This window comes from Neovison vison, chromosome 7 (genome assembly GCF_020171115.1).
Source record: "Neovison vison isolate M4711 chromosome 7, ASM_NN_V1, whole genome shotgun sequence".
In the NCBI taxonomy this organism is placed as follows: Eukaryota; Metazoa; Chordata; class Mammalia; order Carnivora; family Mustelidae; genus Neogale; species Neogale vison.
Window position 1 is genome coordinate 193,017,854 of NC_058097.1, and position 25,401 is coordinate 193,043,254.

The window sequence follows — 25,401 nt, forward strand, 5'->3', positions numbered from 1 at the left end:
ATTATTGTTAAAGTTTGGAGAGTATGATATCCTCCGTTAATATATATCAATTTCATAAGGAACCAACAAGGATGATAGAACATGTGTGAATGTCCCCATTTTATAGGAAAAAATATATAATCTCAGCTGTTTCATCATTAGAACATTTGAAGATTTGTCTGGGTAGCATATATTTCTTTAGTTCCTGCATTGTATTTATTCTCTGTTTTGTGTCTATATGCCAAGATGTATGAGTGATTTATTTATAAAAGGAAGAGTGAAGTTTTATCAAAGTGAAGGCAAAGGCATCTAGAAGACCTTCAGGGGAATGATTATCTCCAGTCTCCAGAGACCAGAAAAGATGCTAATGATTCAGCCTGTGGACATCTAAGATTTACATCCACACATAAGCTACAGTTCATGTCCCCAAAAGAAAAGCAACCAAACATTAAAAAATCTTTACCCTCAAGAATTAGTCTTTAAAGAATCATGAAAACCTGGTCTTCTCACTAGATATTCTACTTATTCTGGACTTTGTTTTGTTGTGAATATGTTTGAGAAGTGGTAATGTATGTTTATTTAAAACTTTTAATATTTCTTATCTCCCTATACTAAAATAATCTCTCATCAGCTGTACGATTTCAGAATTGTTTCCAAATAGCCAGAAAACAATGTCCTTACTTGTGGGTTATTTATTTTTCAAAGTTTTCAAAGGTTCCCATTTTATGGGGAAAAGAGCAATATTTACATAATACCTACATTCAATATTTTCCTGTATGCTTGTGTATTTATAGTATTTAATATTTTTTGTATGTAGTAATGTAAGACTAGTTACACATTTATGGAAAACTCTTTTTAAAATAGAATATCTGAGAATTACAATGTATTTTAACTATACAAGGAAAGCCATTCCTTTCATATCTATATAATAGTATTTGGGAAATGTTTTAGATATAATTTTATTTTATAAGTCCAATGGTAGTATTTTAAGAATTAGTTTCTATTTTTCTTGAGTGTGTCACTGTATCCTGTCTCTAATACAACCAGGGCATGCACACAGACATTTGATTCTCAGAGCTTAAGATTGTTTTTGCTACAAGCTGATACTTCCCACTACAACCCCAGTGTGCTGGGATACAACAGACTTCAAATCAATGTGTATTGTTTTTAAATTAGACTACCTGAGCTATAAGGCTATTGTTGATAGCGGATTATTACATTTTTATTTGTGATTATTGTTTAAGTTTTATTTTGGGGGGTTATCTGATTTTTTTGCTTCCTTTGTCTTATAAGCAAATTTTAACCATGAACTATTCAGTATATGTCATTTCAAATTATAAGTACATGTATATACTTATGAGGTTATAGAATTATGAATTTAAATATGTAAAAATATTCCATATAATGCTTAATCAGTTATATATTTATTTGTATATAATATTTTATAATAACAAGACCTATCTGATTGGTACAGTTTCAGTATCTTGCTCTCACACCCTGCCCCTTGACATTGGGTTTTGGGGGGAATTAGAATTAATGCTGATAAAAAAACAAAGATGCAAGGTGAAGTTATCCAAAGATGCAAAAGAGAAGTGCCTATGCCCTAGCATGAAATAGAAGTTTGGTATAAGGCATATTTGGGTTTGACTGTCAATTTTACCAATTAATATTTTCTTGATATAAAAGAGTTTCCCTCTCTCAATATTCATGATGTGGAAACTGAGAAGCTGGGCATGAAATCATTTCTAGTTCCAAGAATTTGAGTCACTGTAAGTAGATTGCCTAGTACATGTATACCCCACTGCTGAAGTTAATTTCTTCTCTTCAACCAACTGCAGGGTAAACATAAACACCCCAATACTATTACGGATACTGGATCATGGAGGAAACTGTACGTATATCTTTTTCATCTGAGTGATATCACCTTGTTCTGCAACTGAAAAGCTATATAAACCTGAATGCATGGCAGGTTGGAACCATACAGGGGTGAAGGAATTCCTTCTGGTAGGTTTAACTGAAAACCCTAATTTGCAGATCCCTCTCTTTTTGCTTTTTACCTTTATTTATTTCACCACTCTGGCAGGTAATTGGGGGATGATTATCTTGATCTGGTTAAATACCCAACTTCATACTCCAATGTACTTCTTCCTTAGCAACCTCTCTTTTTGTGATATCTGCTATTCTACTGTCTTTGCTCCAAAGATGTTGGTCAATTTCCTATCAAACCATAAGTCCAGCACATTTGCTGGTTGTGTTCTACAGAGTTTCTTTTTTGCAGTATATGTAACCACAGAGGGTATCCTCCTGTCTATGATGGCTTATGACCGCTATGTGGCAATAGCTAATCCCTTGTTGTATACAGTCATAATGACCCAAAGGGTTTGTGTTCAGATGGTCCTTGCATCTTACCTGGGTGGGCTCATTAACTCACTCACACACACAATCGGTTTGCTCAAATTAGATTTCTGTGGTCCTAACGTTGTGAACCATTATTTCTGTGACATTCCCCCTCTTCTGAAACTCTCTTGTTCTGATGCCCATAACAATGAAATTCTGCTTTTAATATTCTCTGGGGTCATTGCAATGTTCACTTTCACTATCATTATGGTCTCTTATACATGCATCATCATTGCCATCCAGAGAATCCGCTCTGCTGAGGGGAGGCGCAAAGCCTTCTCCACTTGTGCCTCTCATCTGACTGCTGTGACATTGTTCTATGGGTCTGTGACCTTCAGTTACATCCAGCCAAGCTCTCAGTATTCCCTGGAACAGGAGAAGGTTTCTGCTGTGTTTTATACGCTGGTGATCCCCATGCTAAACCCACTGATTTATAGCTTACGAAATAAGGATGTGAAAGATGCAGCCAAAAGGTCAATATGGTGGAAGAGAACTCCCACCTGACCCAATCTTTTCAATGGATTTGTTAACCTAACATTAAATACACAGGCTTTTCTTAAAATTGTGTCACAGACACAAATGCCCAAAAACTGTAATCAAGGTAGACTCATGAAATTGAAGATGTCTTGAGATTGACAGGAAGACTGAAAATCACTATATTTTATCATTCGTTGTTTTGTGACTTAACAATTTCATTCTCTCAAGAGCTAGTACATCTTTTTTTTCCCCTAACAAATTCTGATGCAGTACTATAAAAGAACTCACCACAGATTTAAAAGACTCTGACATTGATTCAAGTGAAAAGAACACTCCAGGGACGCCTGGGTGGCGCAGTTGGTTGGACGACTGCCTTCGGCTCAGGGCGTGATCCTGGAGTCCCGGGATCGAGTCCCACATCAGGCTCCCAGCTCCATGGGGAGTCTGCTTCGCTCTCTGACCTTCTCCTCGCTCATGCTCTCTCTCACACACTCTCTCTCTCTCTCAAATAAATAAATAAAATCTTAAAAAAAAAAAAAAAACACTCCAACAATAGGAATTTATTAAATGCATTCTTATCTCAGAGGAAAAGTGAAATAGCCTTTTGGCATGATTTTCTGGCATCAGATCTTTGTTGTTGTTGTTGTTCTAAAAATGCTATCATCCAAGTAAAGACATATATCTCCATTTTTGTATTTGAATTCTATATCTTAGTGGTTTCCTAGAATAGCCATAGAATAAAATAACTGTCATTAGTTATGATTTATTCCTTAAACACACTTCTGTTTAGTACCTTTACTTGTACCAGTTACTCTGTGAAAGCCAAACATTAAGAGATTTAAGATATGGGGCAAAAGCTGTTAGAGGAACAAATAATGGAGGGATACGGTAAATGAGTTTTCAAAATATTGTGTGAAGATGAATGCCTTACCTGATGTTACATCTCAAACTTTTGGAAATCATGACTATGTACTGGATAATATAAAATAATATTATGTCATTACTATTATAAAGAAAGATATGTGTATATAAATGGGTATATACACACACATACATATATACATATAGTAAGATAGAGATTAAGAGACTGGTGAAATAAATAAGCAATTGCAGTTAGTATCTATAGGGAAGGAACACAGGAGACATCATTTTAAATATTCTTGCAAATCTCTTATTCTTGAATCTGTTCTATAAGTTTAAAATGCTTCAAAATTTTTTAAAAAGTTAGGAAAATATGCACTTTTACTTCTGTATCAAAAGAACATCTTTGCAAAAATAATGAAAAAAAGCAAGATAAGTTAAGACATCTGTTTAATGAATTGAATGGCTTTTGAAGAAAAAAGAGTTGGAGGGCTTTATATTTCAGAGAGACGTGAACTTGGAGATGCTGGCTGACTTAGTCTCCCTGATTCAGGGCACACTTGACAATGCAGGTGAGGACTTGCATGGAGGGCCCTGGAAAGGGTTCAGCAGACTCAGGAGAGGTCCGGACAGAAATTTTCCAGGTTTCACCACACAGTGACCTTTCTTCTCAGGGAATTAGCCATATTCTGGGTCTGATCAGGCTTGAAGACCAAGTAAACAAATAAAAAGAAGGATGAGCATGTAATAAACTAGATAGATAAATTAGGTATATGATAGATGAGGATAGAAAGATGATAGATGATAGATAATGATAGATGATGATAGATAGATAGATGCTATAAATGAGAACTTCTAGGGGCACCTGTGTGGCTCAGTTGGTTAAGCACCTGACTCTTGCTTTCGGCTTGAGTCATAATCTCAGGGTCTAGAGATGGAGTCCTGTGCTGGGCTCTGTGCTGAGCATGAAGCCTGCTTAAGATTCTCTCTCTCCCTCTCCCTATGCTCCCCTCTCCCTTAATAATACATAAATAAAGAAATAAATAAATAACTTCTGAGAAACAGAGATAACATTTGGTGTTATCCCAAGCAAAACAAATATTAAAATTGCTGTCTATCAAAAGCAGGGGCTCCTGTAACCTTGTAGCTGTTCTGGGGGAAGAGAAAACAGTGGTCTTCTCAGCAGTTATTTGGCTGGAGGAGTTGAGCTGGATTATATTGGAGCTTAAACACACAGCTGTTTCCCTCTCCTCCCCTGCTCCACCCCAAGAAATTGGATGGGATGGAAGGTGGAGGGTGTAAAACACTGGTTTGGGCCACAGGGGTCAATGGAAATCCCCCACACTCTTCCTGTGCTTAGAAAACACAAAATCTTGCTGGAAGGAAGAGCTACCAAAAAATGTAAAAAACGTTTCCTCCCCAGAACATTTGCCAGATTCTGATCTTGCTGTAAGCCAGGCGAAAAGGGCTAGAGTTTTTTTTGTGTGGCACAGAAGATTCAGATGTTTGCAGATTCAAATGGAATTGGAAAGACAGTGGTATTTTTTCTCAGCCTCTAGGTGTTTGGTTGATAAGGCCTCACCAGAGGTAGAGGGCGGCGTCAGACACAAGGCTGGCAGCCTTCTCCAAATATTGGCTGCAGTTGATGTGTAAGCCTGCCTCCCTTTATTATGCTTCATTTTATTTAACTTCACAGCTACTGTGTTTTTTTACAAATGGAAAGTTCATAGCATCCCTGCATCAAAGAAGTTTATCAATGTCAGTTCTCAGACAACATTTATTTACTTTGTATCTCTGGGTCACACTTTGGTAATTCTTGCAATATTTCAAACTTTTTCAATATTGTCATATTCATTATAGTAATCTGGGATCAAGGATGACAATTCTCTGAAGGCTCAGAATGGTTAGCATTTTGTAGTAATAAAGTGTTTTTATTTTTTATCAAGCTTTTGTTTTAATTTTTTAAAATTTTTATTGTGTTGTTTTTAAATTAAGGTGTGCGCACTGGTTTTTTTTAGATGGAATGCTATTGCACACTTGCTAGACCACAGCATAATATAAACATAACTTTTATGTGTACTGGGAAACCAAAAAACTCATTTGACTCACTTTATTGCAGTGTTCTGGAACCAAACCCACAATATCTCCAAGATATGCCTATATAGGACAGGGAGCTAAGTTCACACCACCAAAGAATTAAAACTTAATTTTTCTATAGTGCTTAAAGCTAGAGAGAGAGAAAAGTGCACCTCTTAACCAATATCTTGGGAAATCTACACCCAAACAGGGAGAAGGCAGAAGAAAAATGAGGTCCAACTTCAACCCAATGCAGAACCAGCACAAATAATATTTGAATTAACTTAGCTTTTCATATGTTATGTCTTTTTAGAAAGAATGAAGCCCTCCCAGGTGGAAAGTAATGCCATCTTCACTTTCTATGTACCTTTAATCACATGCAAAGAATGAGAATTATTCTTAAGAAGAGTAAGAAAGAGTGAGAAAACATAGCAGGGTCACATAAGAGCTATGAATCTTAATTTTAATTCATATCATACATGAAGATTGACTTAAGATGGATCATAGAAGTAAATGTGTAAAAGATGAAAAAAAAAAAGAGCCTCCAGAAGTAAACATAAGTCTGTGTTTTCATAACATCAAAATTGGCAAACATTTTTCAATAAGGATATACAGGGCACCTGGGTGGCTGAGTTGGCTAAGCATGTGCCTTCGGCTCAAGTCATGATCCCAGGGTCCTGGGATTGAGTCCCTCAGCAGGGAAGGGAGTCTGCTTCTCTCTCTGCCTGCTGCTCCCATGCTTATGCTCTCTCTCTCTGACAAATTTTCAAAAGTCTTTAAAAATAAAAAAGGGTATACAAATAGTAAAATAAAAAGAATAATGGGAAAATATCTCTCTTTCATTTATTCTTTTTCCAATTTTAATTTATACTCCAGTTGCTTAACATACAGTGTAATATTAGTTTCAGGTATAGAACTGAGTGATTCAATACTTATATACAATACTCAGAGAGGTTTTGTTTTAAATAAAGATTTCTGTCCCTGGAAATACATCATTACAAGACTAAAAAGGCAAGCCACAGAATAAGAAAGAATATTCATAGAGTGTATACTGGCAAAAGATTTATCAAAAATATATTAAAAAGAACTGCCAGTCAATAAAAGACAAATAGGACAACTGAATATGGAAAAAAAAAACCCAGAAAAAATGTTTATATGAAAGTCATTCAAAATAACCAGTAAGCATATGTAAACATGTTTAATATCATTGTTCACACAATTTCCAAGAGGTGTATGAAAATGGTTCAGGTATTTTGGAGAACTGTCTGATGGTAAATTGAATATATGGCTAACTCATATTCCAAGATTCCCTAGATATGAGTGTGTATTCACAAACATACATGAACAATAATTTTTTCAGAAGTTTTATTCATAATATTTATACTTACAAACTAGAAACAAAAACCTGACCATTTAAGAGAATAAATTAATATATTTTTATATATTCACAAAATGGAAGACTAAACAGCATTTTTTAAAAAAGCCACTGATGGGGCGCCTGGGTGGCTCAGTGGGTTGGGCCGCTGCCTTCGGCTCAGGTCATGATCTCGGGGTCCTCGGATCGAGTCCTGCATCGGGCTCTCTGCTCAGCAGGGAGCCTGCTTCCCTCTCTCTCTCTCTGCCTGCCTCTCCATCTACTTGTGATTTCTCTCTGTCAAATAAATAAATAAAATCTTAAAAAAAAAAAGATAAAAAAAACACTGATGAACACTAAGGTAAATGAATGTCATAATGTTATTCTCTGTAAAGGAAAGCAGAAACAAAAAGTCCATATGTTTAAAATAAAAAAAAGAAAGAAAAGTCCATGTGTAGGATTCCATTTGTGTAAGGTTTAACAACAGATAAATTTAAGTTATGGTAATATAGCTATGAGGGAGCATTCTGTAGTGTTGGAAATATCTGTATCATTATGATCAGTGTGGTGTTTATGCTCACGTACATATACAGAAATTTGAAATGAATTGTATACTTAATTTCAAGGTGTTTTACAATGTGTGTGTATGTGCATGCATGTATGTATAATTCTTGAACAAGTGCTCAGAGGAAAAGACAAAAAATAGAATTTCAATGAAAATATGGAAAGCAAAGGGAATGGTAAATTGGAGATTTGAGGGTAATTATAAATTGTAATTGAATTTTGGCTGTACAATAATATTTTATTAGGAGGTTTAAAATAAATACAACATAAATGCATAGAAACAATAATCCAAAAGCAGTGTAAATTAATGGGACTAAACCTTCTAAGGCTTTAATAAGAGAAATGAAATAAGGAACAGAGTGCATTGTATTTATTATTTCAAATTGCATAATTTAAAACAGAAGGCAATCCATAACACAGCAAATGCAAAAGTTAGAACAATAAAAAATACAAATTGAGACATCTTAAAAACTTAATAGATAAAATATTTCTTAAATAGGACATAAAATGTTCTGACGATTAAGGAGAAATTAAGGAACACTGAATTATATCGCTACTTAAAATATATTTATAGGATGAAAAAGTAAACCAGAGTCAGTGAAAATAGTTTCCCTACATATTTATAAACTATAATAAAAATGTATAATGAAATCTTACAAACGAATAAAACTAAACATAATAGAAAAAAATTGGGGACAAGGGGGCAAAGTACTTGAAATGCACATGACACAATAAATACCAAAAATCTCCCAACTTCCAGAAAAATAAAGGAAAGTTGCTCAGCTTTATTAGTAATCTGGGGAAAGAAAATTGACCGCAATAAGATATGGTGATACAAGCTGTATATGATATCAGGGGCACGTGTCATTCAGTCGGTAGAGCAAGGGACTCTTGATCTCAGGGTTGTGAGTTTGATCCCCGTGCTAGGGGTAGAAAAAAACAAGATTTTAAAAAAATATATACAATATCAAGTGCTGAAGAGAGGAAGCAGCTACAACACTCATAAAGCAGTGATGGAGATGTTACTCACGACAACTTTGAAAAATTAATTGTCGGTCCTTAACAAACCTGCACATACGAAATGCAGAGCGTCAATGGTGTGTTATATATAAAGTATAGCTCTTAACAGAAATTTACAAGACCTACAAAGAAGCAGAAAAATGTAATACACTGGACTCGAAAAAAAAGAAGTCAGTAGAAACTGAATGACCCAGATATTCGATTGAGCAGAAAAAGACTTCAAAGTACTATTATAAATAATATGTTCAGATAACTTAAGAAAATATATAAAAAATTAAAGGAAGGTGTTATAGTAGGTATTCATCAAATAAAGCATCTCAATTTTTAAAAAGTATTAATAAAAATACCAAATGAGAATTTTGTAGTTAAACATACGGTAACTGTAATGAAAAATTCCACTAGAAAGATCCAATGACAAATATAAGGTGATAGAAGAAAGAATCAGGGATCTTGGAGCTAGACCAATGGAAATCATCCCTTTTGAAGAACAAATATGAAAAGAATGAAGGAAAATAAACAGCCAGGGATTTGTATGCCACCATTCAGCATATCAAGAGATACATAGTGCAGTTCCCGAAAAGGGGGAGAAAAGAAAGAAGTGAAAAGCAAAGCAAAACAAAATAAAGCAAAACCTGAAACCAAAACCTGGACAAAACTGCGTGTGTTTGGTAAAAAAAAAAAAATTCCAGTCAACATTTTACTGGGGATTCCTATCACATAACATATAATACACTAAAATACGTAAAAATAAGTTTCAAGAATCACAGACCTGTACCCCTAAGACAAAAAATACATTATATGTTAATTTAAAAAGAGTATATACTTAAAAAAAATAGATGAGCTTAAATGTGAAAGATAGAACAGTTCAAAAGTGAAACAAAAATACATAAGGAATAAATGTGGCGGGGGGGTGGGAGGTTGGGGTACCAGGTGGTGGGTATTATAGAGGGCACGGCTTGCATGGAGCACTGGGTGTGGTGAAAAAACAATGAATACTGTTTTTCTGAAAATAAATAAATTGGAAAAAAAATACATAAGGAATAAATGAACACTACCAAGTAATGGAACGTATAAAATGAATGAACAATACAGAAGAAAATAATACAAAATAAAATGAATAATACAAAACAAAATGCTAAAGGCATCCAGATAGAAAAGAAGCAGCACAATTCTCATTATTTTCAGGTGAAATTATCATGCATCTGAAAGACAAAACCAGGGCGCCTGGGTGACTCAGTGGGTTAAAGCCTCTGCCTTTGGCTCAGGTCATGATACTGGGATGGAGTCCCACATCTGGCTCTCTGCTCAGCAGGAAGCCTGCTTCCTCCTCTCTCTCTCTGCCTGCCTCTCTGCCTGCTTGTGATCTCTCTCTGTCAAATAAATAAATAAATAAAATCTTAAAAAAATAAAAAAAATAAAAGACAAAATCAATATACAAAAGTGAACGGTTTCTGTCTATTAATAGCAAATGATTAAAAAACTAATAAAATATTTCCATTAACAATAGGACATAATAGAGGAATAAATTCAACAGCAACAAAAAAAATCAAGACTTAAGAGTAAAATCATGAAAAGTATAAAAAATTGCTGAGAGGAATAGGAGATCTAAATTAGTAGCGATTCCCTATTAATGAATTGGAACACTCCATTCTTAGGTACTTATCCAGGAGACATGAGTAATCATGCCCATTCAAAACTTCAACTCTAGTATTTACAACTGCTTTAAAAAAAATCTTTTTTTCTTTATTTATTTGAGACAGAGAGAGCATGGAGGGTAGAGGAATAAGAGGGAGAGACTATCCAGCAGGAGTCCAATGCAGGGCTCCATCTCAAGACCCTGAAACCATGACTAGAGCCAAAACCAAGAAAAGGATGCTTAACTGACTTAGCCACCCAAATGCCACTACAACAGCTTTATTCAAAGTAGCCAAATATTGCAAATAATCCAAATGTCCATTAAGAGGTGAGTAGATAAACAAAGTATACTAATTCGTACATTATCAAGCAATAAAAAAGAAAGAAAGAACTAATGATTTATGTAACAATGTAAATGTTTCTAAAAACATTATTCTGGGGTGCCTGGGTGGCTCAGTGGGTTAAGCATTTGCCTTTGGCTCAGGTCACAATCCCAGGGTCCTGGGATTGAGACCTGCATTCTGCCTCTGTCTTTGTCTGTCTCTCTCTCTCTCTCTCATGAATAAATAAATAAAATCTTAAAAACATATAAAAATAAAAATATCATTCCGATTGAAAAAATATTCAAACCAAAAAAACTGTATTACCCCAATTTTGTGAAACTTTGCAAAAACAAATCTCACAATCATAGATAAACAACTGATCAGCAGTTTTTTGAGGTTGGAGGTCAGAGATTGGGGTTTCTTAGAAAGAGAACAAGATATTCTGGGGGTTATGGAAACATTCTGTTTTGATTATAGTAATAATTGGTCTGGAGCATATATTTGTCAAAACCCATTAAATTATACATTTAAACTGAACACTGCTTATTGGATCATAATTATTCCTCTAACTTTCATTTGAAAAAAGTTATTTTCTAAAGTGTAACACTTCAATATTTTTGTTGAATAATTTATTTAATAAATTGTTTATTTAATTTATTTAATAATTTAAATAAATTTTATTTATTTATAATTTATAATTAATTAATAATTTATAACTTAAATAAAATTATTCAATAATTTATTTAATAAATATAATTTATTTAATGCATAATTTGTATTCATTAATATAATTCTGAATTATATTTTCACAAGAAGTCTTCTTTCATGACAGAAAATCAATAAATATATGCTAAATTCATTTCAAATAATGCTGGGAATTTTTTCTGTATGTCAAATTCAATTGCACCTCTATTTATGTGCTAAATATCAATTTTTAAAATTTAACATATCCGTTTCTATTGTTAATAAAGCCATTAGATCTTATCTGGGTCTCCATTTAAGTATCTGATGATTGGTATGAGGCCATTTCCCAGAAATAAGTGTTTTAAAGACAGCATTGTATGGGACTCCTGGCTGACTCAGCGGTAGAACATTTGACTCTTGATCTTGGGGTCCTGAGTTTGAGCTCCATGTCAGGTGTAGAGATTACAAAAAAAAAAAAGAAAAGAAAGAAAAGAAAAGGGAAGGAAGGAAAAAAAAATAAGAAAATAGTATTGCATATAATCTCAGGGGGTTAATAGATCTGCAGAAGATAGAGAACATGATAGGGACTTTCTAAATATAGTGTTTTGTTTTGTTTTGTTTTTTCCCCTACACTGAGTGCCTGTGTCAACAAAGGAAAGACAAAACAGCAGGTTTCCTAAATAAAGAATAAAGTACGTGTGTTTATTTGGGGATTTAGGGATTGCAATCCGAGGGAGAGATTTAACAAAATCAGAAGTGTTCTTTGGAGAAACAAAGGAGGTTAAAGTTTTTAGAGAAGAGAGAGGAAATTCACATAAGTCATTTTGAAGGAGATGAGATCCGTATGCCAGAAGCACTGGTAGAGCTACAGTTATGCTCGGCTGTATGGGACTGGCTGCTAGGCAGAACCGTATTAAAGCAGAAAGCCCATTTCTGTCCGTTTTAACATGGAACACATCCCTGGCTTCTAGCCCCACCTTTTCAATGTCCTCCCCACTCCATTTAAGGTAATCCTCTTAGGGGCGCCTGGGTGGCTCAGTCCTTAAGTGTCTGCCTTCCGCTCAGGTCATGATCCCAGGGTCCTGGGACCCAGCCCCGAGTTGGGGTTCCTGCTCAGTGGGAGGCCTGCTTCTCCCTCTCCCACTCCCCCTGCTCCTGTGCTCTCCTTTGCCATCTCTCTCTGTCAAATAAATAAAATCTTTTAGAAAATAAAAAATGTAAAAGGTTAAAAATTTTGAAAAAGTACTAGTTTTCATTTTCTTTGATTTCCTCTTCATAATCCAAGAAAACAAAGGTGTAGATTTTTGTTAACCAGCTGCTCTTCTCCTACCTTAAAGCCCACTGGTGTTTGAGTTTTAGTTTCATGTTTATGTGTGTGTGTGTACGTGGATGTGTGCACGTGCGTTTTCTGACAAGCAGGCCCAACTACTGAATTTTCTGAGAAGCTTTTCTTGCTAAAGTACCGAGCAGGCATTACTATCTATTCTTTGCACTGTTGTTCAGAATTTATATGTTCTGTTTTGTTTTGTTTTTTCCCCCATACTTACTTGGCCCTTCATTTCCTTCTATTCATTCTAACATTCAGGAAATTAAATGCTTTCAGGGAGCCATTAAGGTCCTGAGAGTTTCCTATGTCCCTCAAGAAACACAGAGGAACTTTTAATCATGTATTTATTATATCCTTTTGATTAGAAAATTAACTCTGGGGACTCTATTCCCATTTGTACTAAAGTAAATATATAAGTAAAATTTTTGACTGTCTTGCTCTTGCTTTCATACGATGGAGGCTCTGCCTGTGGTTATCATATATTAAAGAAGTTTGAATTTCAGTCCTACTGCCTGAAACTACCATCATTTATCCAATTTTTGTATTACTGTAAGTGTTAAACAAATACAACTTTTGTGTATGATTGATTAATTGTTTTGGGAGGAATATAGAGAAATATCCATTGGAATGAGCAGTTGTAAGGTTCCTAAATAAGCTAACGTATTGAATGTTTTTTTTTTTTTTCTCTTACTGGTAAGTGAAACTCACTTATTTCACTTTCTCATATAAATATGTTTTACAAATCAGTTAAAAATGAAAAAAAAAAACAAGATGAAGGAGACATAAAAATACAGAGTATGGGGAATTTATAACTTGGCCATTTATTCTTACCCCTTATCCTACACATCAATTTCTTTTTCTACATTAACATCAAAATTTTTAGGTAACATCTACTGAAACAATGAAAAATCAATGTTTTAATCAGTGTGGAATGTTCTTCCCTGAAGGATGAATTGCATCATGTCATAATTAGATATTCCCATAGGGATTACTTACCTATCAGTGTAGATATTCTATGTCTAACAGTTACCTCATTTCTTGCTATTTCAATAATTTTGTAATGTTTTCTGAGTTTTATCGACTGTACTGAAGAAATAGTGTCTCCCAAGTAAAAGAATAATAAAACCATCAAAAACCTCTCCCTTTATTCTCAAGAGGTAAAACCATAGCCTTGTGAACTGTTTAAAATATTTATTTTTATTTTCCATAAAATGTAAAAAGGTAGTTATATTTTTTCAGACAAAATGTAATAATCAACCATTGTGTATTCAGTGGAAAAGACATAGTATATTTTAAGAAATGTGTTGCGACATCCAAAAAAATTGTAAAAAAGTATCTATATATTTTATAGGTTTGCTTTATTTTATAGGTTTACATTACTCTTTATTAGAAAAAGGTTAAAAACTCTGTTTTCTGAGTCTCCTGAGTAAGATATTTCTATTGGATTTCAAAAGCCAATCATTTCTTTTTTAAGATTTATTTTTTCATTCGACAGAGATATAGAACAAGCAGGGGGAGCTGTGGGGAAGAGGGAGAAGCAGGCTCTCCACTGAGCAGGGAACCCCATGCGGGGCTCGATCCCTGGACCCTGGGATCATGACCTTAGCGGAAGGCAGCTGCTTAACTGACAGCCTCCTAGGCGCCCCTCAAGAGCCAATTATATAAGTTGTTGTTCACATTCTAGCTCAGACTACCCTCTCCTCTCATTCTCCGTGGCATTTTTCTCAGAAACTAATACTTCTGGCTATTTTCTAAGGATGACCTTTTGGATGTTAAGGTTTTGTCTTTCATCACATTCAACTTTCAAAAATATTGTGGTATGTGAAGTAAACATGAAGGCATATGTGGAATTTCACAGTTCAAATGCTATAGTACAGTTAATCCTTTTTTTTTATTTTATTTTTTAAAGATTTTTATTTATTCGACAGACAGAGATCACAAGCAAACAGAGAGGCAGGCAGAGAGAGAAGGAAGCAGGCTCCCCACTGAGCAGAGAGCCTGATGCAGGGCTCGATCCCAGGACCCTGGGACCATGACCCGAGCTGAAGGCAGAGCCTTAACCCACTGAGCCACCCAGGTGCCCCAGTACAGTTAATTCTTATATTTTGATGTATTTGACATTAGCTACCATTAAATCCAAAGTGAGAAGTTGAAAAGAACTCCTGTGAGAAGACAGATTAAATTTCCAACCTTGGTTATTATGCTTTAAAAACCAGATTTTGCATCACATATATTTTAGAATGAATTTCACGTCAGCTTTTTTTTTTTCCTTTACATAAAAAGAGAAACATTGGGACGCCTGGGTGGCTCAGTTGGTTGGACGACTGCCTTCGGCTCAGGGCGTGATCCTGGAGTCCCGGGATCGAGTCCCACATCAGGCTCCCAGCTCCATGGGGAGTCTGCTTTGCTCTCTGACCTTCTCCTCGCTCATGCTTTCTCTCACTGTCTCTCTCAAATAAAAAAAAAAAAAAAAAAAAAAAAAAAAAAAAAAAAGAGAAACATTTAAATGCACCTTGAAGCTTAACACCATAATGTTTTATTATTTTCATTCATGGAATTTCCTTTTGGAATAGCCTTATAAACAGTACTTGAAGAGACTAGAGAGTTACTAGTTAAATTTTTCTAGTTTTATAGATAAAACAAGTGGGAAAGAAAAGTCAACAACTCAAGTTGCAAGGTGAGTTAGAGATTCCAAGTAGTCTTGATGGTGTGGCATGATCGTTCTCAATTTCATTTTTCTTATCATTAACAGGTACCAAGAAAACCACACACATGACTGATGCAAATTTTACATTGGTTACGGAATTTATCCTTTTGGGACTGACAGATCGTGCTGAACTGAAAGTGGTCCTCTTTGTTTTGTTCCTGCTGATCTATATCATTTCTTTGGTGGGGAATCTAGGAATGCTCTTTCTAATCCAAATAACCCCCAAACTCCAGACACCCATGTATCATTTCCTTAGCTGTCTGTCATTTGTTGACGCCTGCTATTCGTCAGTCTTTGCACCCAAAATGCTGCTGAACTTCTTTGTTGAACGGGAGACGATCTCTTTCTCAGCATGCATTGTGCAGTATTTTTTATTTGTGTCACTCCTTACCACTGAGGGCTTCCTGCTGGCGGCCATGGCTTACGACCGCTACATGGCCATCGTGAACCCGTTACTTTACACAGTGGCTATGACTAAATTCGTCTGCATTGCCCTGGTCATTGGGTCATGTGTAGGAGGCTTAATCAACTCACTGACACACACAGTTGGCTTGGTGAAATTGTCCTTCTGTGGGCCAAATATCATCAGTCACTTCTTCTGTGACCTTCCCCCACTATTAAAGTTGTCATGTTCTGACACATCCATGAATGAATTGTTGCTTTTAATCTTCTCTGGAGTTATTGCTATGATCACTTTCTTGATTGTGATGATCTCCTATGTTTTCATTGTTGCTGCTATCCTGAGGATCCGCTCAGCAGCAGGCAGACAGAAAGCCTTCTCCACCTGTGCGTCACATTTCACGGCGGTGACTTTATTCTATGGCTCCATAAGCTTTAGTTACATCCAGCCGAGTTCCCAGTATTCCCTAGAACAAGAAAAGGTGGTATCTGTGTTTTATACCCTGGTGATTCCTATGTTAAACCCGGTGATTTACAGCTTGAGGAACAAGGAAGTGAAAGAGGCTGTGGAAAGAGCTATAGAAATGAAATATTTTCCTTGTTAATTTCATACCATATGTGTCCCATAATAGCATTTAAGAAGTTCTCTGGATAAGAATATTTATATGAATTTATTAAAGTTTTGAGCCCAAAGGAATCTGAGAGTTTACTTAATGGGAGCCTCCTATTACACACAGCAGAAGGAAAAACGTCTGGAAGAATAACAGATACAGGAGATATGACTGGTTATTGTATAAGCTAACCTAAAAACCATAGTGAGATCTAGGCTACTTATCTCTGGACAGTTGAAGATATTTTTGTTCCTGTACATGGGTAGAAATAAATACATACAAATAGATATGCAGGCATATAAACAGACACGCAAATAGACACACAAACACAAGATTAGTAAGTAATAAAGTATCTCTTAACTCAGTATCTCTATTAAGCACAGAAATAAGCAAATACTTGTAAAGCAAAGAGGATTGGTATGTGAATTATCCACAAAGCTAACATATGCATGTTCTGAAATTAGCCTGGATTATTTATAGCTTGACTTTTTTCAAAATAAATGCAAATACTCAAAAATAATCTGAAAGAGAACTTGGGTTCTCTTTCGCCTGTGTGATATCATTCCCAGTGCTTAGTCTGGACCATTTCCCTGATCCTGACTTTGATTTCCATCACTACATACAAAACTGAACAGGACTGAACATCACACTTTTCCTACCACTCCACGTGGTAGGATTATTAATACTCAAAGAAAACTTACAGTGAAGAATTTGACTTCATGTTTAGAAAGGAGGCCTCCAAGATATTTAGGAGTCATAAATAATCAGACCCATTTCCGTTTTTCCATTAAACATCTCCCAGAATCTCCCTTAGACTTTAAAAAGGAAATTTCTTTTAAAAAGGAAATAGTATTCTATTCAGGAGGAAATCTGTGCTGTGTATTCCAGGTAGGGAAAATATCTGAACCCATTGTTTTCCCTTTGATTCAAATTGTACATATAGGTGGATAGTGATGAAATCAGGCCCATAAATATTGATTTTTCCATAGTATCTCTTCCCCCTAAATTGCTATAAAGTCTCCTTTATATGGAAACAAACCAATGTTCTAGAGAATATCTCCATTTACAAATAAAATTATGTTTGAGTTTTTGAGATTCTTTTAAATATTGAATATTAAGAAGCAACAACGCCAAGCAGCACAATGAGACAGCTGAATTGTCTTTAAATATTAATGCATGGTTTTACATGGCTCATAGATTAAACTTTTATTTTCTTTCTTCTCAGTGACAGACAAACTCATAAGTGAATGGCTCCAATATCTGTGAAGGTAGCAAATTGAAATGTGAAAAAAGATACCATATCAGCATCCTCATTATATTAGAAATGCAAGTGAAGAAATTCATGTGAAAGTTTACTTTTCAGAATGAAATAATCACACCAACAAGAACATCATATAACCTTTGTGTGGTCCTTTATAATTATCCAAAATCATGTATTTATTTTTTACTTTTTAAAAGATTTTATTTATTTATTTGAGAGAGAGAGAGAGAGAGAAAGAGAGAGAGCACAAGCCGGGTGAAGGGCAGAAAGAGAGGGAGGAGCAAACTCCCAGCTGGACAGATTGCTCAATGAAGGCTCAATGCGGGGCTCCATCCCAGGACCCAAGGGCCATGAGCTGAGCCTAAGGCAGACCCTTAGCCAACTGAGCTACCCAGGTGCCCCTAAAATTATTTAATATATTATTTGAAATTGAGTCCCATAAGGCTACATATATGTGACATTTATGTATAAGAGGCATTCCTGTAAATGAATTTGTATTAAAGTTTTGATTTTCAGAAAAAATAAAAAGGTGAAATAATAATGATAAGTGAAACTAATTTTATAACATTCTTCACAATTTTTTCAACAGTAGTCAATATCTTATGTCCTAAAGTATCAAACACAAAGTATAACATACAAGCCAGGTAATTAAAACTCATAAAAACAAATTGAACTCATCCTGTTACAATACTCACCTCAAAAAATAAGGGGCTGGCCAGGATGTAGATAAAATAGTTTACTAAGTGGACATGTGTGGGAGGGGTGTCATTATATGGAACAAAAATATGATATTTGTTTATGTTTAATATTGACCTTCAACTCATCCTAACAAAGAGTTACTGTATTACAATATATACAATAACTATATTATAATATGAACAGTACCTGAACGCTCGAATAAGATGAAAAAAAAATCACTTTCTTAAATTGTGAGGCAGATGAAGGGTGTGTGGAAGATTTGTAGCATGAAGATTGGAAAATGAGTAATATATTTTATATAATGGGTAATATATCCTATATATATATACCTGACTCATATATATATATATGTGTGTGTGTGTGTGTGTATAATTTATATATATAAGTTTATATATATACATATATATTTATATATTTATATACACACACATATTAGTAAATACAACTCAATTAAGCAGATTCCAAATATCCTTAAGTGGTTAATATACTTACTCAATTAGAAATAAATAAGGACTTCATGAATGAAATACCTGATGCTGTTTCTTCAAATTCCACATAAAATATCAGGATACAAAATTGAGAATGGGCACTTTTAGCTCGAATCCCTCTATCCCATCCCTAAAATCAGTTACTGCTCACCATAACACTTGGAGAAATCAGGACTCAGCAGATGTTTATCTAGCATGACTTTCCTCTCAGCTCACAGAGAATCTCTATTAAATGTGTGTTATTTTTTTTTTTTTAATTTCACATGGTTCAACTTGGAGTTTGTAGTTTAAAAATTGACCTAATTCATCAGAGAAATAAGTTGCTGGCACTATGTGGACAAGTCATGAGTACATTTGCATCATGGTCATGTTTGTTATTTTTTTATTTATTAAGAGACCCCACAAGTCACCATTCCCAAGATTTGAGATTTGATCTTGTGCTCTGAATGCAATAGTAATTGCATCAGCCGCAGCTCTGATGGCCCTTTACAGTTACTCTTTGGTCAGTTATGGCTTGTGAACAAATTGTGACCCTCAGCATTATGGATATCTAAGAAGCATATTGTCATCCTCTCAAAACCCTAATTTGCCATAGAATGCCCTCTAAAAATGCTCCAATGTTTGTCACCCTTCCCCTATAAAACCAGCTTGTTAAATTTTACCAATTAAATATGATTTCTTTATTTTTTTTAAGAAAGACCCATCTCTTTCTTTAGAGTTGGTATCAATTAGTCTAAGATATGTCTTATGAAGTCTTAACATTCATATATTCTCACTCTTCATTCTTAGACTGCTTAGATGTTCAGTGTTTGCTGAATCAGACCAGCATCCAGAGGGGTGCCTGGGTGGTTCAGTCGGTTAAGCGTCAGCCTTCAGCTCAGGTCATGATCTCTGGGTCCTAGGATCAAACCCTGCTTCAGGCTTCCTGCTCAGTGGAGAGCCTGCTTCTCCCTCTCCCTCTGCTACTCCCCCTGCTTGTGTTCTCTCTCTCTCTCTGTGTCAAATAAATAAATAAATAAATAAATAAGTAAAATCTTGAGGGGGTGGGGAAGAATATTATCCTGAGTCTAATTTTTCTCATACTGGATATTGCCTATCTTTTCCACTATTTTTCATGCAATATGGTTTCAAATTTCATCATTATCGTGTTCACTCCTAGTTTGTCGATATTAAAATGCTGTATGGAATAAACAGTAAAAGCAGCACCAATTTTTACATGAGACAATCATTGTATTAAGATATTGTCTTACCATTTCCCAAAGTCCACACTCAATTATTCTGAGGCATGTATAATGTGAATCATATGGATCAGGATATTCAATTAAATAAAATTACATGATTAGAGGTAATTAGGAGTTGTGAAGTGCCTGGAACATACTAGGCATTTAATAAATAAAAACAACCCCAACAAGTATCTTACTTAATATTTCTTTGCCAGAGAAAAAGCAATATTCTTGTTAGTTAAATTAATTATAATGTTCCCCATGTGTTAGTCTGTTTTAGCTATTGCTTCATTTTAATATCATTGCAAATTCTCACCCCCTTGCTCTTGTACAATTGTGTTTGTTGGTTTGGTTGCATTTGATCTGTATCAGTGACTTATTTATTCTTATTTGCTCCCTCCCCTTTTTTACTGAATGTAAATGACTACCATTTTATTCTGATTTACCACCTTTTATGTTTTTCGTTCTATCCTCCAAGGAGCAGCTTACTTAGAATTTCTAAAAATTACATTTATGTTCAACTACCACAGTGATAAAAATGTTAAACTTGATATTTATTTTAGTGTCTTAATTTGTTCAATTATCTCTTATATTAAAAATGTATGAACACACACATTTGAGCTCTATCTAGTGATTACTGATTGCTTCCCCTTCTTTTGGGTTATCTCAAATTGAAATATATGTCTATTTTCCATAATTACTAACCAATAATAATACATGTATATAGAAGCCTATGGTCATCAACACATTAAATTTAGCCCTCTTTAAAACTAAAATAAAGATAGATATATATATACAATATATATTATATATAACTATATTATGTAAATTATGATAAACACTGATGGAGTTCATTTTTAATAATTTAGGGGTTGTTTTGCAGAGGCTTATATAGTTGAGACAGGAATTTATGTGACAGTTTTCTCTAAAACTGAGAAATGGCTACATCCATGAATTGCTACAATTTAGAAAGATAGTGCTGGGACTTTACCTTCCCCAAGTCTCTCTTTGCTCTTTTAATGAAACATAGCGTCACAGAATCACTGGGGATTCCATCCTCCAAAGACCCTCAACCAAATAAAAGCACAAGTCAGGAAACTGAGAGAAAGGTCTAAGCGTCATCTCAACACCAGGTAGGTGTTATATTTATGTGTTCTAACAAAGGAATTACAAATGCCTCTCCAGTTTTCAAAAACAGCAACTCTTAATACATGCTATCAATGGAATGTGAAGAAAAATCATCAGCTTCAAATCCATTCAAATTATTGAGATAAGTGGAATAGAATTAGACCATTACCACATCAGATAGCTCTCTCTTTTTCTTTCTTTCTTTCTTTCTTTCTTAAGATTTTATTTATCTATTTAATGGAAAGAGAGAAAGCACAAGCTGGGGGAGTGGCAGAAGGAGAGGGAGAAGCAGGTCCCCTGCTTAACAGGGAACCTGATGCAGGGCTTGATCCCAGGACCCTGCTCATGACCTGAACCAAAGGCAGCTGCTTAACTGAATGAACCACGCAGGTATCTCATCAAATAGTTCTCTTAAAATAATTACTGGGCTTGCGGTGTCTGGGTGGCTCATTCAGTTAAGTTCCAATTGAATTTTGGCTCAGATCATGATCTCAGGGTGATGAGATCAAGACCTGTGTATGGCTCCCCGCTTAGAGGGAAGTCTGCCTGAGATGCTCTCCCTCCCCCTTTGCCCCTCTGGCTCATGCGTTCTCACTCTCAAATAAATCCTTAAAAAATAAATTAATTAATTAAAGTGTTCATTTCCTATTTTCTCAGGTAGCTGTATTTAGAGCTTCATATAGTTATGTAAATTACAAAAGGAAATTTATTTTAAGAAATCCTTTAAAATTTAAGTTTAATTATTACAAGCTGAGAGAGTGGTGATTTTCGCCCTGTTACCAGAGCTAATTCTTAGATTCAAAGATTAATTTATTCTGTACAACCAACTTTACAGTTAAAGAAAAATGGCATGAATGTCAGTCCAGATGAAAATTATTACTTATTAAATGAAAATCAAAGAAACACATACAAAATCAGTGACTTAAGAGGGACCTCATTGTCAAAATAACAAATTGGATTGTTTAAAGTCAAGGGAGGCAAGCAAAGGATTAGCTTGAATGGATTTGAAGCTAAACAAAACGAAACAAACAAACAAAAAAAATCAAAGATCCAAAATATTACTTTAGTCAAAAGCCATTTGTCCAGTATGTCAATAGACAGTCTGGTGTCTGTTTTACTTTGATTATACAGCAAATACTTAGGGGCTGTGCCAGACAGTTTTCATATATTTTCTTATTTAATTATCACAGCTACCTTCTGAGAAAGATTCATAGAAGAAATGGCAGTTAAGCTAGAAACTGAGACTTAGACGTGAAATCACAGTTTAATTGAGCAAAAAAGAATGTGTCCTTCTTTTTCACCTCTGGCATTTTAGTAAAGTAGACATGATCAAAGCAATCTGGTCCCAAGGTTTGCAACATTTGAATTGTTACTAACTTTACACCACACTGTGAGTAAAGGGCAGAGATCCAAATTCATGTCATTCCCCTTTTTATTCAATATCAGGGAAATATTATTCCCAAAGCCTAGATTATGAAACACCATATTCATTAATGTTCAATAAAAAGATTCAATTGTCAAATTAATATGAAGCATGCTTTATTTTTATTTCTCTTATTGGAAACTCCCAAAGTGTAACAGCCCACCATGTATTCCTATAAATCTTAGAGTGAAAAAAGCTTTCCTCAAAAATTATTTAATCCTGTGTTTCTCTAATACACCAGCTATTATAACCTCATTTCTTATGTATACTGGGATTCTATGAGAAAGCCTAAAATAAAATTAATTTAATAATCCTTTTCTTGATAAAAATCTGCATCCATGCATGATCTAATGTACCTAAAGTATACGCATTGTCCTTGAAATTAGACTTGAGGTCTTTTGACTGAAGAGATCAAAAACATATTAAAAAGTATCTTGATTCAATCTTAAAGAAAAAAACATCTGATGGACTAAGACACACCATTGACTAATAAATGCTCTTGGAAATCAGAAAATGAAATGACAAATATCTGTTGGAATAGCAAAGAACAATTTCCTGGAACAAGTGAGTTTTAAGAAAGAAGTAATGTTATGTAGAAAATGATTACTTTTTTTCACTCTCTATTCTAGACATCCTTAATTCTTTTTTTTTTTTTAAGATTTTATTTATTTATTTATTTGCCAGAGACAGAGGGAGAGAGAGCGAGTGAGCACAGGCAGACAAAGAGGAAGGCAGAGGCAGAGGGAGAAGCAGGCTCCCTGCTGAGCAAGGAGCCCGATGTGGGACTCGATCCCAGGACCCTGGGATCATGACCTGAGCCGAAGGCAGCTGCTTAGCCAACTGAGCCACCCAGGCATCCCCATCCTTAATTCTTATTTTACATTTTTTATGGATAGTCTATAAATCTAATCATGTTTATATTGTGTATATATTATTGGTAACATGTATAATATTTTATTTCTTTTATTGTTTTATTTATATATTTCTTTATTTTATTTATTATTATTTTATTTATTTATAGTTACTTATTATTTTGTCTAAGTTAAAAAGATGTCATAGACAGTAGTTTTGCTAGATGTCTCAGAAATTTACCTGTTACATACTGAGTTTTTGTGTACTTTGTTAAGGGATGTTTTACTAAAAATTCAGGGTCCTTGCCTTATGTTCTGGAATCTGGAATATGCTATTACTCCAGGTCCATCTCCTAAGCTCTTTCTGTTAAACCTACATTCCTATGAGGCTTTCCACAGGAGTTTGGATTCCTCCAAAGTTCTCACAGGGCATAAAGTCAGTTTACACCCCCAGAGGAGACTTTGAATCAACCAAAGTCTCTTATCGGGCTGACTTCTCACACTTCCTGTGGACTGTGATTGTTAACTAAGATTGTGCAATTTTCAAAACATGTTAGTTGACTGAAAGCATATATTCATGCTATACTTCGCTTATTTCCATTGTTTCTTGCTCTTTGCAGATCCCCCGTAGTGGGGGACACATAAATGGCCAACAGAAATGTCAGTGTGGTAACGGAATTCATTCTCCTGGGGCTGACTGATAACCCTGATTTGAATATTGTCCTTTTCCTGCTATTTTTCTCAATCTACCTCGCCACTGTGGTGGGCAATGTTTGCATTGTCGCAGTCATCTGGGCTAGTGCCCAGCTCCATTTGCCCAAGTACTTTTTCCTTTGTCACTTGGCTTTCTTGGATTTCTGCTATGCCTCAGTCTTTATTCCTAGAATGTTGGTGAGCTACACAACAGGATGGAAAGTCATCTCCTATCACGGTTGCCTCCTTCAGTACTCCTTCTTCAGCATGTTCCTGACCACCGAATGCTTCCTCCTGGCGGCCATGGCCTATGATCGCTATGTTGCCATTTGCCGCCCACTTCATTACAAAGGCCTCATGACCCGCACGTTCTGCGTCCACCTGGTGACTGCTTCCTACCTGGTAGGTTCCGTCAGCTCACTTACCCACCTGAGCGGCTTGCTCAGCCTGTCTTTCTGTGGGCCCAACGTCATCAATCATTACTTCTGTGATATCCCACTGCTCTTTCAACTGTCCTGTTCAGACACCCAGTACAGCAAGATTTTATTTACTATCCTCTCTGGCACGACATCAGTGACTACCTTTCTGATAGTGGTTAGTTCCTATCTGGGAATCCTCCTCACTGTCCTGAAGTTACACTCCACAAGGAGCAGGTATAAGGCATTCTCCACATGTGCGTCTCATCTAATGGTAGTGACTCTCTTCTATGGAACAGTGATATTTACTTATCTGGGCAGCAGCTCTAACTACCCACAGGACAGAGCCAAAATCCTGTCCGTGTTTTATACTCTTTTGTTGCCAATCCTAAATTTTCTGATATACAGTGTGAGAAACACAGAGGCCAAAGAAGCAATGAAAAGAATTATTTTGAGAAGAATATTGGCTCAATGACGGTGAATTTTCAAGAAGAAAATATAAAGAATGTTTATTGATTCTGTAGGCAGTTGCATTGCTAAATACCTGTGAGATTTGTTGGAGGAAAAAAAATGGTATTTTCAAATGTATTCATTATTGGCTTTGGAAACACAGATATATATATATATATAGTTATATATATATATATACATACACACACATACATATATATACACACACATATATATGTGTGTATATATATATATGTTATGTATGCATGCATATATGTACATATATATACACACACAATACATTCTGCCAGGGAGGAAATATATTTCCTCCATCCTCTTAACTTTACTTTTTGAT

The 25,401-nt window shown here is 35.1% G+C and overlaps 3 protein-coding genes across 3 annotated transcripts; all 3 read left to right on the forward strand.

The window, feature by feature from the left end:
• The first annotated feature begins 1,929 nt into the window (after positions 1-1,929).
• LOC122914421 (olfactory receptor 1052-like) lies at positions 1,930-2,880 on the forward strand. The gene has a single exon (XM_044261036.1). It carries the CDS (start codon positions 1,942-1,944, stop codon positions 2,878-2,880), a length of 939 nt encoding a protein of 312 aa, XP_044116971.1. The 5' UTR covers positions 1,930-1,941.
• Positions 2,881-13,665: 10,785 nt separating this feature from the next.
• LOC122914422 (olfactory receptor 1052-like) lies at positions 13,666-16,408 on the forward strand. Its single transcript, XM_044261037.1, has 2 exons — positions 13,666-13,702; positions 15,438-16,408. Exon 2 carries the CDS (start codon positions 15,470-15,472, stop codon positions 16,406-16,408), a length of 939 nt encoding a protein of 312 aa, XP_044116972.1. The 5' UTR covers positions 13,666-13,702; positions 15,438-15,469.
• A 7,709-nt stretch (positions 16,409-24,117) lies between these two features.
• LOC122914423 (olfactory receptor 1052-like) lies at positions 24,118-25,071 on the forward strand. Its single transcript, XM_044261038.1, has one exon. It carries the CDS (start codon positions 24,133-24,135, stop codon positions 25,069-25,071), a length of 939 nt encoding a protein of 312 aa, XP_044116973.1. The 5' UTR covers positions 24,118-24,132.
• The last annotated feature ends 330 nt before the right edge of the window (positions 25,072-25,401 follow it).

Coding starts and splice junctions, on each gene's coding strand:
- LOC122914422 (XM_044261037.1), top strand. CDS start 15,470: ATGACTGATGCAAATTTTACATTGGTTACGGAATTTATCCTTTTGGGA.
- LOC122914423 (XM_044261038.1), top strand. CDS start 24,133: ATGGCCAACAGAAATGTCAGTGTGGTAACGGAATTCATTCTCCTGGGG.
- LOC122914421 (XM_044261036.1), top strand. CDS start 1,942: ATGGCAGGTTGGAACCATACAGGGGTGAAGGAATTCCTTCTGGTAGGT.